The sequence below is a fragment of the Myzus persicae genome, unplaced genomic scaffold (genome assembly GCF_001856785.1).
Source record: "Myzus persicae strain clone G006 unplaced genomic scaffold, MPER_G0061.0, whole genome shotgun sequence".
In the NCBI taxonomy this organism is placed as follows: domain Eukaryota; kingdom Metazoa; phylum Arthropoda; class Insecta; order Hemiptera; family Aphididae; genus Myzus; species Myzus persicae.
In genome coordinates this window covers 310,342-330,145 of record NW_019101438.1, presented here as the reverse complement: position 1 = coordinate 330,145, position 19,804 = coordinate 310,342, and the positions used below count along the sequence as shown (strand labels likewise).

General features: G+C 29.6%; 1 protein-coding gene across 2 annotated transcripts in view; it reads left to right on the top strand.

Moving 5' to 3' along the window:
• Positions 1-19,804, top strand: part of LOC111029067 (DNA-binding protein D-ETS-3-like) — a 54,903-nt gene that overhangs the window by 10,346 nt on the left and 24,753 nt on the right. For both annotated transcript variants that reach the window (XM_022307911.1, XM_022307912.1), the window contains exons 4-5: positions 1,551-1,622; positions 4,155-4,232. In XM_022307911.1, coding sequence (XP_022163603.1) covers positions 1,551-1,622; positions 4,155-4,232 — 150 coding nt within the window. The remainder of the gene's footprint in view (positions 1-1,550; positions 1,623-4,154; positions 4,233-19,804) is intronic.

Below are 19,804 nucleotides of genomic sequence, written 5' to 3'. Positions count from 1 at the left end.
CGATTCCAGGCGACGAGCCGCAACGATAGTATCCTTTTCCGGTGTTCCGGTTAGCTTTCCTGGTGCATTTTATTTGACACAAAAGAAATGTTATTTAACAAAATAAAATTAAAATATCTATTTAGAAACATTTTCCAGACGCTCATGTTTTATCGTAAAATGTTATACTTCTGAATAATTAGTGAAAAATATGTTTTATTTCTAAAATTATTAACTAATGCATGGATAATATACTATTTAATTTTCCAGTCAATATCCGTATTTGATTTATTGGCTTGTATAATATTTGTTTCGGCTTATAGCGTATTATTTTCCCTCGACAACTATGTTATTAATGTTTTTAACAACACATAGTTCGTGTATTTTGATTTAATAGTCATTACTCAATGATGAATAATTACTTTTTAATCACAATACAGCAAACATATTTTGAATATAATTATATTTTAGGAGTATTAAAAATTACAGTATAATATGTATATTATAGATATTTAGCAGTTATACGATACACTGGGTGATAAATTTAACGCAGAACACTAATTTTTTAAAAGTAATAATGTTTTTAGTATACAATAGTATATAACCTACATTATATCTTATCATACTATAGTATACAACATAAACCGTTTTATAATTTTCACAAAAATGTTTACATCAAACTATCAACTTCTATTATTGTATATTTTAATGTGAGAATGGTTTTAAAAAGTAATTTATTATTCAGGGATTTAATATTTTATAAATTCGGTTATATGAGTGCTTGTAATTTCCAGCTTTCTTATAAAACATCTAGATACGACGTTAGTATTGCTAATAAATATTTATGTATAGTATCTTATTTTAGATTTATCGTTACAAATACAAATGTAGACCACCATGTAGGCCACTGAAGGGTACCGAGGGATCTACTTTTTCTGTACTTCTGCTATATTTTTGTGGTAGCAAGATAATCGTCTTTCGACCACAAATAAAAAATACTTTTATACTTAAAAGTTAAAATACAATAAAAAATATTTCAAAACTACGCAAACATCACGAAATTTTCCGTGTTAATGTTCCACTAATACAATGCCTAGCCATGTAAATTATTACTAAATACCCACGTAACGTAGTTTTATTCAAGGCCGAGCCTCGGAGATTTGTTTATAATTTCCAGATACTTTTGATTAAAAAAAAAATAATAATTGGTTCAATATGACAACATTTCATACTAACCTAATATTTATGTGAACATTTTTATATAGCAGGCCAACAGAAAACACTAGTTATTTAGTAGGAAAATACCTACAAGCTATAAAGCAATTTTTCAGTTAATTATTATTATTTAGAAAATATTGCCACCACAACTAATCACCATAGTGCGTATGGACTCCCATCGCCCATGTATGTGTACTATATAGACCATATATATATAGGTAGACAGGTAGTACGTTGTATCTTCATACTTAAAAAATTTAGGTAAACGAGACCTATTATATATGTTTCTATGCATCTATATTCTACACACTTATTAAAAAATTTAAAGTAAAATGTAATGTTTATTTTTCTAGACATTGATTCATCAAATAGCAGATACGATAAAAGCTCTGGATTGATGCATTTACCATCGTCTACTTCAAACGGTAAAATACACTTTTATTATATCTTATATAGTACTTACCTAATCTTACAAATGCATGTAGAAAATAATAGTTATTTTGTGAACGTAAATATAAAATATAATTCATGTACTTTAATTCACCTTAATATAAATATACATAATTTACACAGTACACACTACACACTATAAAACGCAATTATAACTTGAACAGAATACAATTTTATTTAACTATTGTATCTACTATCTCAATTTCCTATCTATATACTTTGAACGCATAAAGTAACTAATAATATGGGTGTAGTATAGATACATAAGTACATTAGTTATAATATTAATATAGGAAAGTTGCATACTACTTATTATTATCCACCAATAATATAATGATATTATATATTATAGCTATGGAGTATTTTGTAACTAAACAGTATCATTTCCTATACTGTTATATACTGTCATCGCAAATTATACATATTATGGTGTTTATTATAGATTAATTCCGTTGATGTGTTATATTAATTTAATTTTAATTAGTTTCGTAATTAGTATGCAATCTGCAGTGGTGTACCAATTAAGTATTTAGTGTTATAGTATGTAGGTGCAATGGATTTGCGAGGTGGGTTTCATTTATTATATAAATAGCACCGGAGCCCACAAATCATGTTTTACATTGAAAACTCCGTAGTCCAGAAACCGTTGTACCATCTACTTTACTACCTAAATTCATTAATTTGTACAAAGTAGTAAAGTACCTCATGCTTATAATTACTTTTTCACAGTAAATACTGAAACTTAAATATCACTTGTTTTATACATTTATTATATGTGTATAACCTATATATATGGTGATAAAGGCCATACAGTATTGCATACATAATTGTAACATAGACACTGAACAATAATACCTACATTTTTCTGCGAATGATAAATAAACAAAAGAAAGCTTATTTTAGTATAATCTTAAAAAGCATTTGATGCAAATAAACTAAAATTAATGATAGATATTTGAAATACCTATATGTAGTAAAACATGTTTTATTTATAATTTTATTTACCTATACGATATAATCACAAAACAACATCGTCATTATCAAATAATCTAGTATAGGTATGTCTTATAAATTGTTAAAAATTACATTTGAAAAATAATAATCTGTGGGCGGAGACAAATAATATCCCCCCCCCTTGAATATAATATGTTATGTTTATATGTACGATATTGAATTAGTATAAACTATAAATGTATAGCTGTGACATCGGGTGAAAGGGGGAGCTACGCTCCCCCCCCCCATATTGACGATAGCGTGTTTATCTCCGACGAAGGTTCGCTTTTACAGTTTTACGGGAAGGGGGAAAAACTGTCAACCCATCGGTATGAGGGTCACATGCTGTTACCATGGATACTGTCGTCAGTCAAATGGCCGCCATCCCATACCGCCTCACCAATCATTCCTATTTGGGAGTTTTTCTTCTTCACATCTAATAGATTTTTTTCCGTTTGGCATTGAATTAGAGTACAAAGCCGAGAAACGTTGTTAGGTTCTTTGTAACATTTTTTTTCGATGATTTCACACGTTTTTAACAAAAATACTATTCAAACTTCTATAAACATCAAAGTCAAAAGTTTAACAATAGCTACTATACAAGAAGCTCAAAATTCACATATAACTTTAAAACTTATAAAACTTACAATATTGTTAAAACAATAATAAATAATAAGCATAATAACCAAAAACGAATAGTCGACAAGCTTAAAAAATACGAATAACTAATAACTATAATATTATTGAACAAATTGTTATTATAGTTGAAAACAACAATGTGGTTATTTCATTAATTACGATGAATAAAGTCAAAAAAAAATGTACTATTATTATAATTACTTACGGCTTTTACTTCACAAATTGTGTACTTATTAATAATAATATACTATGTATAGGCTCTAACTCTCTAAGTCGTTTACACAATAAGAGATGTTTAAAAAATGTTATGTAAAAAACTCAAAAAGACACCATTACGTAAATAATTTGAGATATTTCTAGATGCTTTTACGATTTTATTTACAACTGTTACTGTAATACACTATGTATTTTTAAACAACAATACAAAAAAGTGTATTTAGAATCGTAGCTATTCTATCTACACACAACTATTCATTTATTATTTTAATAAACGCTTGTAAAGCGACCAAATAGTAACTACATTATTAATTGATATAAGTACTGACTTATACATAATGCAGACCAACCACCAACATAAAATTATTGAAATAATAAAGTATATTGGCGCAGTTATACTGTTCTGTTTTAGAATAGTTATAAATTAAAATAATTGAAAAAATAATAATTTATTATTAAATTATCATTAATCATTATACTTATGAGTCATTACTTATCTCAATATGCATTCCCCGAGTACCTCTTATTAGCTTACTTCAGTAAAATCTATTCTCACATATTACATACTATTTTGTAAACGCACTTACATTCTGTAACTGAAGTTACTTTGTTTGGTAAAAAAATGTTTTATTAAATATTTCTTTCAATACTTTCTTCAGGTTTATCTTCTGTAGGAAAATCATCGTCGTATTTGCCATCTTCCATATCAGATTCATTTAGATCGTCATCTAAATCAGGTATGTATTTAATTTATTCGCATTAACGTTAATTTCATTAGTAATGGTTTTGTTTTTAAATAATTAAAAAAATAATTTCATAATTTTAATTTCTATATTTAAATAATTATAAACATTGGTTAAGAGGGTAATATTAAGAAATTAAGAAATGTAATTATACAATTTACCCAATTAACTAAGAGTGCCCATAAATCGTAACCTACCATCTAACTAATAATAGTTGATACTATTAATATTGTTATTATTATTATTAAATATTACAGTATCATTCTTATCATTTGTATCATTTGTATGTTTAAATATACATAACTAGTATTATTAAGTTTGAAAACCAGTTCATAAATAGATACATTGACTATATAAAGTATAAGTATAAGTTAGTATATAGACACATAGTATATACCTACAAAATACCAAATTCTGTACTCCACAAAATTACTTAAAATAAGTTGAACATTTTCTCCTAATGGCTAAAATACAGAATAATTTACTCTATTTACTATACATATATTATTACAACAAATCTTTATTTTATATATTTTGAACTTTGTGTATAAACTTTGTATACAATCACAAGCAATGAATCTTTTTTTTATATTCTCATGTTAAGAATATCTCGTAGAACACAATTATATTTAATTAATTTTCAACCATACTGGGGACACTTACACGTGAGCATATTTAAAAAACTTCAAAAAAGATGATAAAATAAGTAAACTAAAACGGTGATTGGATGGATTATCATTGTTTGTCCCAAACTTCAACAGTATAATGTATATAATGTTTATAAACATGGGCGATCCTATGCTCCTGAAGTTAGAGCGAATTTACTGAATTTACAACTTATCTACCCACATTTTTACAATTCCTTAGAGCGCAGATTATTTTTCGTACAACTACTCGTTTGAACACAAAATGTATACAAGATAGTAATAGGTATAGAAATCAGTAGATACATATTCTAATTATTAAAATGCCCCTGGAAAGCTTCAAGTTCACTTCGTTGTAGTTGATAGTTGGTTCATCATATTTTGGCTTTCCAGCCTTCAGAGATGGATTTAAGTTTTAATCTGGTAAAATATTTAGGTAATATACATATAATAACATAATCAGAGAAGTATAATCCATCAAGGCAATAGCAATTGAATTTACAAAATATGTTATCTTTATTTCTCCTGTGATAATGAACTATTAATTTGTATCCAAGACAAAATCAATATTATACAAAATGCAATTTTCTATTGGGGATAAACCTTATCATTGAATAAAGAAAATTGAATTTTATAATTTATCAATAGTAGTAGGTACTTAACTGATTTTTCTATTATTAATACGGTTGGTCGATCAAATTTTTGTCAAAATCATGGCACATGTTACCTATATAATAATAGTTGATATAATATTATATATATTCTTATTATACAATTAATTATTATTAGTTATTGTATTAGTTATTAGCAGATATTCTTGTTATCAACTTATTAAAAGTCAATAGCAAATACCAATGTAAATATTATTCAACAGTATGAATAAAGATCATGATACAAATGCGACTTAAATTTTATCTAAAAATTATACTCTCTACAGTTAATATTTTTTTCAATTACACAGAATAACTAAAATTGTTGGAAGCAAAATCATTATTCTTCGTTTAAATATCCGATTTTGTCAAAATTTGAACTAGACATTTCTATTAAAAATTGTAAATTGCTGTAGTGCTGTACGAATAACTTATGAGTTATGAGCTATTTATCAATAACATTTACAAGTTTTTCAACTTACAAACAAAACGTTTATCAACATGTCCAAAAAATACTAGTAGAAATATTTTATTAGACATTTTAAGGTTCGGCTGTTTTTTATTTTTGAATTTTAATATAGATAAACAAAAACTATTTTGTCAAAAACAAAAATTTACATAAACTTTCCTGTTTTTCTAGATCCTTTTTCGTCCCAGCTATTTTTAAAAACTGGGACTCCTTAAACTTGAAAATTTAAATTATTTTGTACTTTTAGTAATGTTTTAGTAGGTATGTAAAGTTATAATAAACATTAACTTATCTTATCTAGTAGAGAAAATTTCAAAATTAAAATATGTGCTCTTAAACATAATTATGTATATTGTATATAATATATTTGATACGCATGTAGTGTAATGCAAACTGTACAGTGCGTCTGTGTAGCTATACTTGTATGACATTTTTAAGAAAATAGGTGTAGAATCGACTACATTCGTCATTCACTCAACTTTTTTGATTGGTTTAAAGTAAGATTTATGAGTGGTATTTACTCATTTGTATATACTTAAAATTACAGGGTTACAGAAACACGCGAGAAAAAAATTGCCCTTATTATTCCACCGACAGCCCCAGCAGGCCGAATATACATTAATATAATCGAAATATATAGGCAGTTTTCTGTAGGTATAATAATATAATAGTGGTGAAAAAATAAACATTGATTATCGTGTTTACTTCGGTACCTACCTATACTCGAACGGGTGTTGGCGTGGTGGAGTTTGACTGTAGAGCGTATATACATAGCGTGACTGACATCCCTTTTTCGCAATAAACCGTATATCCAAGCCGAGGTGTCTCTTCGTGACAGTCATCGAGTCGAACAATGCAATATAAAATTTCACATAGGCGAGTCTGTATATCATAGTGGGAGGGGGCCACAGTTAACTCGGTTATGATTAATGGCCCCGGCCCCCTCGCCAAACGACTGCAGTCCATCCCTATTAGCAATAAATAAAAATATTATATACATTTTTATTTTTATTTTTTTTTGTTTACCCAGAGCGCTTTGTCTCGAAGCTTTCATTCGTATCCACCCTTCACCCTTCACCACGCACACGTTAACCTCGGCACCATAAAACATTTGACTCAAGATATGTAATCGAACCCGAGAAAACCCACCAACTAGTAAATAATGGTAGTTTTATTTATTTTTCTAATAGTGCACCACCAGCTACGGGCGGGAAATTGAGCTCACACGTTTAGTCATATTTTATATTTACCTAGCCAATACACGTTCAATATTCACAGCTCATATGTTCATAATTAATCAATTTCTTCAATCCGTGTTAAATGTATAAATGTAATATTAATAAATTGTATCAATTATCCCTGGAATCCATACAGTTTTTTCTTTTAACTATTGAATTAAAAAAATATATATAAAAGAAAACAATATTGTGCGTATTACGCACAGTACAACTAATAATTATCTTAATTATATGGTAAACTATATTTCAAAAATGATGGTGAAATTAAAATTGTTATAATGATGTTTAAAATATACATTTTCAACAACTGAGACTCGAACTTTGGAAAGTTATTATTTGAAACACGTGCAGTACTCCATTGTCGCAAATCACAACGATAATATACGTCACCCCTCTATAGTTGAACGTTATTTTACATAATAAAGAGAATTTATGACAATAATAATTATAATTGTTACTAGTGAATTAAATCGAAGTGCGTACGTATGGTAGTATGGTTACTTTTGTCTGTCGTCGATACCATATCACATGTCGTTTCTCTGCTACCACCCACCACCCACACCCCGCAATGTTATACAGTCTTTGAATACGCTCACTCTTGCCCACTATCTGCCCCCGACTCCTTCGGCACCCCACACCAAATACAGCGCCCACTCGCCGACTGCCGCGACGACGAGTTTTCGAACATGACTAATCTCTATGGGTTTCCGTTTCGGAATGGAAAGTCGGCGGCGTACGGTTTCCTGCCGTACGCACGGCCCGAAATAATAGCCCCAGTCCACACGCGTCGTGGCCTTTGTCAATTAAAGGCCCTTTCGGTCCATTTCACCAGTGGACGACCGCCTTTAACGAGCGACCCTTTCACTCTGTCCCGCAACTCGACCATTGTTTGTTTATGATTAAAACCAAACGGGCCAGAAAAAAATACGCGCATAATAATAATAAAAAAAAATACTAATGTACACAATAGCGTTTTTATACGGAACATCTCACATGACATTGCAATAATTTTTCATTTTTATGACGACCAACGGCGATGTACCGACGTGACTATAATAATATTATCATTAATATGTCGAATTTTATACTTATTTTCATCAACTGAAATTCTCTTTTTATTCGCATTGTATTATATTTCTATCCTTTATAGGTAAGTAGAGGTACCGATCTTAAAATTTAGGCTGAAAAATATCAAAATGTTCGATAAAATTAATTGGAACCCTATTTGACACTATATTAATCTAATATATTATAAGTCTGTCTACTTTTATTAAGTTGAATATTATTATTTGGTGTACCTACCTACCTATCTATCGTAATATAAAATTGTAAGATTATGATTTATAAAAGACATATTTTATTCTTCTATTGTAAACTGTATTTTTACAACTGTACATTATGTTATTCCACTAGCCATTCGCTTAATAAAAACTGTTTAACATAAACTGCAATAACGAGTATTGTAATTTATAATATATGAATGTTAAAAATGCAATACAAAATATGTTAAAGTATAATTAAGTAAATATATCATATTGTGTATTTATACTTACACCTTACTACTAGATGAGTAGGTGCCTAGTGAGAAATATATACCTTTATTTGACTCAACTTTATAACATGTGTTTATGTATTAATTTAAAATTATTTGCACCTGGCATAGATTTCATAAAAACGCTTAATGATACTATACGTCTCTAATCGCTATAGCTTGGTTCCCCTATATCTAAGTAACATAGGTGAATTTAATAATAAACCAAAGTGTTCGTTGTAGGAACTAATCACCCCTAACATCAATTCATTATTATAGTGTATACCGCTTTGTGGCCATCACCTGTCTATACATCTGACGGCCTAATAAGTCTAATTTCAATTTATATTATGTTCATTGTTTAATCCCATTATGGCACTATTTCTCATGGGCCATGGCTAGTACATAAAATCATCATATTTAGATGACTGATTAGTAAACTAATGAATATATTCTAACATGACGTTGAATTAATTAAATTAAAGAAATAGAAATTAATTAGAAATATTTAGGTCCTTAGTTTCATGATATAATTAATTATTAGGTAGGTATACATTAGCTATATCGATTTATCACAAACATGGCTACATGATTTTCTATAGAAATGAAGACGATTAAAATCTGAAATAGCATAATTGAACTATTTTTGCAAATTTAATAAATTCTAAGCAATAATTTTTTTTTAACAATAAATAATGTAAACAGAATGTCGGCTAATAGGCATACTAGGTATCTATTTGTTTTCTTGCTGTAACCCACGCAAGACACGTATCATACATCTTAACAAATTCTTAACTTTAAATTTGATTTTGGGTAAATTGAAAATTCACTCTAATTGTAAAGCCATCAACACAACTACACAAGGTTAGTTCTGCTGAACGCAAATAAACTATATGGCGAGTGAGAAAACAGATAGTATGTTGACATCTTAGATCATATACAATATGATAGTATATTACTATCGAACTATTTAAGGTTAAGTAAGTATTATTAATATTAAGTAATAACACAAATATTTAAATTTTAAATCTCATATTTTATAATGTTCATAATATTAATAAAAGTATACTATAGATTTCATTGTTAATTTTATAATATTGTTATTTGATAGATCGAACGGTGAATAGTAGTTCCGTTCATACTCATCAAATATATACTCTTCTAAACCTACTTCAATTTTTTCGTCACTTTGTCAGTATTCTTATTTTAATTATTTTGAGAGACCAAAGTTCAGGAATATTGAATAACAGAGCGCGCTAGGATATTGAGTTTTTCGCCGATCGATATAATTCTGATGGGGTGAAAAAAAGGGAAAGGAAATATTGGTCACATAGAGGGCAGTAGTCTGTCTAAAAATTAATACCACTGCTGGTAAACTATAATTAACGATTTTTTTTATTAATATATACGATATACCTACATTATGTCTACATAGCGCATGATAATTGAACATTGTATTATTAATAATTGTATTTTAAATAAATTAAAAATATGATTGTAACCGGACTTTGCTAGTCCTGCTAGCTGGCCTACTATATTATAATGTTTACGGTACGTTTTTGCAGTTGTTTCAAATACAATTATACAAATTATTAGAACACATACATATTCCAGGTAGCATAAACAATTGGTTCAGCCAATGATTCAGTAAATTGAATGAACCAATCATGGACCTCTAAATTGTATATAAGTGTCAATTAGCTCACTATAATATTGATTCATTGAATGTTTAGTGATTGCTTATGCGATCCATCAAATATCAATAATATTATATAATAACATAGTTTTATGTTTTTCGAATAAAATAATTGCTATTGGATGTACCTACTGCAATACTTTATATCCAGAGCTGCACCTTTGTAGGATTTTGGTTAGACCTCGGTTAATGACTTTATATAGCGAGTTCCCTAATTGGATCCTAGGATTTTCGGATGATTAGTTTGATTCAAGCTTTCAACTAATCATTAGTTACATACTTCGAATCATCAAAAATATTAATAGGTAATAACTATTTGTAATCGTGCTTTCCTATAATCCTTTTCTTGTGACACTGTGTTTTCATTAAAATTATTTTATGTTGCACATTTATAACTAGGTATATAATTTAATTTAAAAACATATCGTGGTTAAAATATTAAAATATTTAAAATAATAAATTTTGGTATATGTTTGCTGCCATTAGCTTATATGGATCGATCACAAGTCGTCCTGTCTGTAAAAGTTTTGAAAAGGGTTATAAATTGTTTATACTCATGATGAATATATCTGTAAATTAATTTATAAAATGTATATTTTTATTAATTATTTTAAATCAAATGTACTACGAATTATCAATCAAATATTAACTTTTAACCTTTACTTTAATAATAATTTTAAACACTAAGTATAGTATAATTATCACAGCTTTTATCCTTTTATATACCTATATATCAATAGCTTATATTATATTACATTGCTATACAGTATATAATGTAAATACATTTCATTATGCATGATTTTATAAATCCACACAGCCACACAAAGAAAATAATGATTATACAGTAAATATTATTAATTTATCAATTTTATAAGACCCGACACAGTGTTGTTTTTGTATGCATATTCGCTTAGGTTTCTTACCATTGAGTGAAAACATCTATTTTGAAACTATATTATTCCCCCTTCATTACACAGTCAAAGACAAAAAAAAGGTAATAACTTACATAAACATCACCATTTGTGTCCCTAATTTGAAATTTCTGAAACAAACGTAAAATCGTAAATAATATATATTTTTTTTTTTTTTTATTGATCTTAAGCTTCGGCAACTGAGGCCATTAGCTGTAGTAGGATTTGTATTGTAGGTTTGTTTGTATTGTATATTTTGGGACGGTAGGGGGGAACACGTGTGTGTTGGTTTTTGGCAGAATTTCGAATGGGGCACCCGTAGGTTTCTGTCATGCCCCGGGGGTGGGGGATGGCAGCACTTGTTCTCCGGTCACCGCGACTTGTCCGGAGAAAAATGCCGCTCGGTAGCGGAGGATCGAACCACGACCGGCTGCGTCGCAGCGGACGCGTCAGACCACTCGGTCACCTCATCCCAATATATATTTTTATAGGTACATATTTATTTTTATATGTATATTTAATTATAGATTGAATTCAATGTAGGTAGATAAATACCTAAATATACAATTGTAAAGGTACGTTTTTAATAATTATCACATAATAATCATGATCATTATAAACCTATCTCCTATATACAATTTAGTTATGTTAATTATTTCTTTGTAAGGACATATGATGATTTTAAAAACTAGTAGGTACATATTCGAGTTAATGAATTACACCAATTTTGTTGAAAACACCATAAAATTGAACTTTTATTAAATTAAATTTAAAAAGGTTTTCATATTACATTTTTGTATTTCTTTTTGTACCTAATAGTACAAAAAATACACAATAATTTAAAATATTTTGGAGACGTTCCCGATGATAATAAGTTAAAACATAATTTCAACGGAAAAAATAACTACGGCCTATCATTATATTTGTTCAAATATTACATGCGGCGGCGACCCTTTAGAAAATTAATAATGCTCCTCTGAGTGGCATGTTGAATGTTACAAAATCAGATAAAAAATAAGCGTGCGGTTACAAGCGTGTTGCCCGCTTTTGCGATATGCGTTCTCCGCGTTACCTTATCGTTTCCTGTTCTCGACACTGCACGTGGACGACAACCGTATCAATACACGGTTTTTGGTGCACCCTAGTTTTGGCCCTATACCGTATCTTTGCTGACAATAATTGAGACATGACTCACAGATAATCCGACAAAAAAAAATATATTATATGACACATAAATCTCATATTTGAATATTGTATAGAACGAGATAGGTACATACCTACAAATGATCAAAATATGTAATTACCAATTATCTAATAAATATTTGTATTTATTAAAGAAGGTAAACTATAATTTATATTACTATAAAATACAAATGCTTTAAATATATATTATTTAAAATATTGTAATTGGATAGAGTGCCTTCCATATATTTTCTCTTCACCCACCCATAATCAACCCAACGTATCAAACTAGCCCATCGTACACACTTGCAAAATTGCAACAACGATAAATAGTTATTTAATACATTATGTTTTAAAAAAATTTAGCTTAAAAAAAATTGTTACATATAATTATGTATATAAAAATTTAAAAAATGATCTTTATTTGTATGTAGAATAGGGAATCGAATACATTAATATATCATAAATAGTTTTTAATTTGAATAGCGTAAGTACCTAAATATCTAAGACACTCGCACGCCGTTTCAAATAATTCCCACTTATTGTCCCACTAAATTTTTAATATTCACAAATACGTTGATATGTTTAATTTTTTTTTATCTGTAACAACCTAAATTATTGTTAATAATATATATAGTATAAACTCAGCTATAAATAGTCAACACTAGAAAATGATACCATCAAATTTGGCTGTTAGTTTTAACAATATAGTGAATAGTGATAGAGTATATTATTTATTAATTTATAGATCAGAAGATTCACTTCAGTTGTTAATATTATTACTAGCAAACCCGATAAACATAATATAAATATTGTTTTAGGCTTGACATTCAGAAATTTGGAACGATCAAAATTACGAATTGTCGTTTAAAAAAAATAATCATCATTTTAGTCTGATAAAATATGTCGTGTATTCACCACGTGGATCTATTATAGATTATTGTATGGTACAAGCATGCCACATGACTATAATACTAGGTATCGCTTCGTAGGTACTTAAAATATTATGTATTGGATTATAAATGCGTTGTACGCCGAAAAAAATTGTGTGTAACTGGCGACAAAGGGTTGATACAATAGTGTGAAGTATTTATTGTTTGAATGGGTATATATGAGCTAAGTACTACACAGTGGAAAACAATAGGCCGGCTTGTATACATGGGGTTTTTTCTTTCATGACCACCACGCACTATTTCTGACCATTTTTAAAGCCTTCCCCGACCAAGGCACTCTAAACGTATTTTGAAAGTAATTACACTTAATTACAGCACTATTTGGTCCACTTTTAAAGGTTCTTTTGTAGTCGCCATTCACCACCGTTGTTTCCTATATATGAACGGCATATAACCAACACCCATTTTCCCACTGGGAGGCAGTGTACTTGTTGGTACATCCGATCGGTTTTTATAAATTATTTTTCTACATAACGTGAAGGTTTTCGACTTTCGTTCTCAAACATAAAAACGTTAAATTAATTTTTTTTTAATGCGAAATATTACGACCAATAATAAGTGTACCTATATATATTATTTATCAGTTTAATATATATGTATTTAAAAATACGAGACGTGCTGATATTTTTTTTTGAAACATTTTGGTGACGATTACAATTTAATTATTATTTCCAAGTTATTATTTTTCAAAAAAGGTCATGCAAGTACATTGACAGGTTTAAATTAGGATGGGTTTTGGATCAGGGTGCAGTTAGTGAGGTTACTTCGACGAGAATTTTCAGATAATATCTGGATATATAAATAGTTTGGGTGTTTGATAGTTCCTAAGCCGAGACTTTATTATGAAAAGGCTTATTCTGAAATTTCAAATAAAAATTACTCGACCGCTGTATATTATTAAGAGAGAAACGGTCGATCGCGGCTCCTCGGCGACCCTCGATCGCCATGGCAACGCATCGATTGTGTCCGGGCGTTGGAACTATTCCAAATTACCTGCGGGGGACCTGAAATAATTATTTTTTATTATTGTTTTGCTTGGCTTGCCGTCCACACGAAGCAGTATAAAATTCATAAGATATCGATCAAGTTTGGTTACGCTGCGTATTTTTACATGTTCCTACCTATACATTATGATAATTTGTCTTTCAATACACGTTGGAATTGATGTGCAGAAATGGTAATTATTCAAAATACCTCGTCGATACGGTCATTTAAAAGGCCACTAGTATATAAATTATTTCCGATGTGAAACGCTGTGGTGATTTTCCCGTGTTGCAGGGGGCTAAGGGGTTATAGCAAAAATATGGAGAAAGTTACGATATCGATGTTACATGTTCAAATTTTAGTTAGCTTTTGTGTTCAATATATTTTTTATTATGATTTATGCAGCACAGCCGACACACTTGCAAGCATACGTGTATGAATCGGTCTGCGCATTACTACGCAATCATAATAAATAACGTATAAAGCACACCAATCAAAATATTTATATTGTCATGTCAGCTGCGCACAATATATTTTACACTAGTGTACGATCATATTCTATAAATCGTTCTACGACAGCTTTCACTGCAAATCATAGTAGGTAATGGACGAAAGGCGTTCTATGACAAATGCGAGGGGAAGGAGGATGTAATAGTGCTCCACAGCGTTTTCGTTTTTTTTTTATTCAAGTTCTAACCTCAACTTGCAGTTCTATGCATTACAATATGATATAGGTACGTACTACGTAAGTAATTAATAATTATTATTATTTTCGATACGATTCTAAGTTATTTTGCTGATCTCAACCCCACCCCCTCTCCACCCCACAACATCGACGTACGGGCATCGGGCTCGTAAAAAACCGACACCCTTCGACTACGCCGTGCGAACATAATTATTATAATATTATGTTATATATCATGAAGAAGATGTTCACATTGACCCGCGGCAAGGGCACAATATGCTCGACGTCAGACGGTGCAGCGGAGCGGAGCGTATATTTTATGGGCGACCACCCGCGTGCGTCGCATGACCATAGTGACAAAATCGGTTTTTACGAGAAGCACGCGCCCTGTTCTAGGGGGTGGGGGTGGTGGACGGGCGAAAACATATTGTGCAAATCGACAATGCACGCGCACGCGTGTGTGTAAATAATACAACATACAATAATAATAACAATAATAATATGTATATGTATAATAATAAACGATATATTTACTGGATCACGTGCTCGGCCACTTAACCGACCGAGTGTATCCGTTTCACCGATTTTCACACGGTGTCGGTACGCGCGCGCCGTTCCCCTCCCGCCGTAGCGTTACGACTACCCGCGGGGCGGTGGATTTTTTTCCCGTGTTTCTACCGTATTTATGCGCTCCCCCTCTCACGCCGGTGGACCTTGACGGCACGCTGCCCCGCTGCAGTTGACTCTCGATCGCCACCAACAATAAGCAGATAATTGGATGGAATGATAATGTGCAATAATATTATATTATAATAAAATATAAGAAAATGTTTTATTTTTCAATGCGCCGAAATCGCACACCCGATGAACACACACGTACACACACGGCACACACATAGTACGAATGTATACGCCGAAAACTATACCGTGAGACCTCGATGTACTGGAAAACGAGTGTTCAAGTTATTTTGTACATAAATCGATTATAGAAATTGGAAAAAAATTAACAGATTATTAGTGAAAAGGTTTTGTTTTAATCAAACGCGTAACACTTGTCTTACTGACATATATATATATATCACTGATAATTGATACAATTTAATGGTATATCGTATATATATTTATAACATAACCTAACCTATAGTGAACTGTACATTTATATAAATACTATATACGGTTGGTGGTTACAATAAAGAACTATTCCATTTGATTCCCGAAAAATGTACAGTATAAAATTAACTTTAGTTTCACCTGGCTGCAAGTTTAACGATTTCAGGCAATTTTTATTTTCTACAGGATTTCATCTAAATCACACGCGTAAAAGAAAACGGAGAAATACCTATAGAGTCGGAAGCTTTTAAGAATAGTTTTTATTCCGGACCAAAAGACGAATATAAAATTAGCGTCGTGATGTCTGAAGGAGCATATAGTGCTCTTTAAAGGATCAAATGGCTTGGAATGAAATCGCGAACCCCAATACACGAAAATAAAAGGCACTATAATTTGTTCCTCCCTTCCTACACCATGACAGTCGCTATTGCCACGGGTCGCCGCCAGTGAACAACATAATTTTTGCATCAGTAGACTTTTTTCACATCAAAATATTTTATTTCACCCAGTGCCCATATTCTTTTTGATAAACGTATTTACTAGCCCGTGACAAATTTTATTATTAGTCAAATTTTTTATACATTTATGGTTTTATGTCATACAACAGCATTTTTTCACTAAAATATTCATCGTTTTATAATACGAAAAATATTTATTCATATTTACTATAAAAACCTACGCTTTAGAAACAATATTTTTTTTTTGAAACAAGAAAAGAAATAATACAATACTGTAAGATTATAATAATATCGATAGAATATGCAATTGTATTTAAACCTAGAGATACATAAATTCTTATTAAACTTCAAAAATCACAATAATAGTATTTTAAATTAATAATAATGTGAACAAACTTATTTTATTTGCAAAAAGAGAAAAATGTTTATGTTTTTTGCTCTAAAATCATTAAATACACAGTGATTCGCCAAGAATGCTCAACCCATTTTCTCCTTAGATATTGAATTTATTTAAACTATGATTTTAATAGATTTTCAATTAAAGGAGTATTCTGTAACAACACCGACATCTTCTTTTCAAACAAGAATCGTCTTTTTTCCTATTAATTCATATCGATTTTTTTTTTTTTAATATTGATGTATGGACATTGGACATGATTGGTGAATCACGCTGTATAATAGGCTTTTATTCGGTGAAATTATTTTAATTTAAATGAATTTAATTAATTTTTCTAATACAATATATAAACATTTTATCGGATTCATTATAATACAAATTATTTGATTAAAAATTTGCTTTTCATTTATCGTAGAACGGTAATAAGAATGAAAATAATTATAAGAAAAAATCGTTTATTATATTTATAAAAGCGAAAAAACTGCGTACATTATAATTTATAATGGTAATAAAGCGAGAATTAATAACTGTTATCCAATTCTTCATATAAGTCGTAACCAAAAATATATTTCCTAATTATTATAATATGTTTATATAAATAAAATCATTTAATTACCTTGTAGATTTATATTAAATTATAATTGTATTATACTATTATCAAACTTAATTTAATGTAATACCAATTGTATAGAAATTATTATTTTTTTATTTAAATTATTTTGTAACAATTTCTATTTAACATAAAAAAAAATATATCATTGATAGATGACCGTAAAATTCTTATTAACCAAACATTTATTTTTAGTGAAATATTAATGATTTTAAAAAAAAGGTGTATTATATTAATATGTATATTTTTTTTTAATACATGTGCTTATTAACATATTACCTTATGTTATACGACGCGATTACAAATTGGATTTAGATATTAAGCTAATTTACCTACATTTAGAATAAGTATACATTATAGTTCATCTTGAAGTTTTTCATTTTCCTATACTAAATACTACCTAACATTTATTTTTTTTTTAATTAAGTTATGATGAAATTGAATTATTTGTTTGAGTTACATGTTAATGATATTATAATTTTTTAATTATTATCGGCGCAAAAGATGAATCTCTAGAGTCTAGATAATACTTGGAATATTTTATTTTTTTTATTGTTATTATTGTGAGTTGTGATAAACATGCCAGCATATTATATAATATGAAATATTGAAATTGAATGGGTGTGGATGGATATCCATTTGCTTGGTTAGAAAAAATAATGCTTCATTCATAATTTTAAGGGCTGTGTATCTACTTATGTATAACGGACGTGTACCTGAGTGGAAAATGTAAGGGTGATCGATACTGTCAAAAAAACATTATTAGTACCGCATATACATATGAATAAATTTGGTTACTAAACATAAAAAGCTGTTGGCAGATATAATTTTTAATTATTTAAATATTATGCAATCTTCAACTGACCGTGACCGTAGCTCGTGCTAGAATAGAATGAGTGTACGTAAGGGTCGCCTAGTTGCAACGATGATGCAAATTAGCGAACCGTGGAGTAGAAAACTAAGTCATTTATTATTGACAATGTGTTCAATGAACATGGTGTGAATATAAGACAACATTATGATATACAAACGTATCTATTACAAAACCAAGACCGGTCGATGAAATAATATTATATAGAAATAACGCAGGGATATCTAAGAAATTGAATAATATATCAGAGCCAATATTATATTATACAGACATATTACCAGCGTTTGAAAAAAAGGACGAAACAGAATATAACCCACACTATTAGTATATTGCATCTATGCGTAGGTGTCAACTGCAGTATTTAATATAAATAAATATTATGAATATTTCTTGTCTTAAATTACCAATTACTATGTATTAAAATATGAGAAAGTGAAGAGCCGATTAGGTTCTTACACTTGTGCCAAGTATGATAGAAAGAATGTCCAAGCCATTTAAAGCACTTGAGGTAGTGTTCCGGTGTTTGTATATTGAAACTAAACGTATTCTACTGCTAGGTACTAGCTATAGCTGTATGCAAGGCAATAAGTAGCCAGCAAAAGATTTTTTTTTGGGGGGCGGGGATCTGAACTCTAACCCCTCTAGTTACGACCTTTTATAATGCCTATGTTACCCGGCTCTGCCCAGGCGTTAGTCTATCTTTCTATAGTTTTCTTTTTTTCTTCAGTTGAAATATTATATTATACAAATCCTTATGAACACAATAGTTAGAATACCAAATAAGTAAAGATTACTTTTGTCATTTTGCACTTCTTAATTCTGTACATATATTGATTTAAACATAAAAATACTGGTTACCGATTCAGCGAATGCTGAAAAGCTAACTTAAATTCAATATCGTTCGAATGATAGTCCTTTTTTATGTATATTTACATCAAAAATATGTACAGAATTAAGAAGTCCCAAATCTTAAGAGTACCTAATACCTAATCATCCTAATACATTATGTTCATAAGTATTTGATTTTAAGATTTAACAATCCGCAGTCCTCACTGTTTTTGATCTCTGTGTTTTATTAGTCAGAATATCATTTTTTTTTTAAATTATACAAATTACGCGATTCCCACCTGTTTGTAACTTAGGCGTATTTATTTTCAATAAAAAAGCGACGTCTACG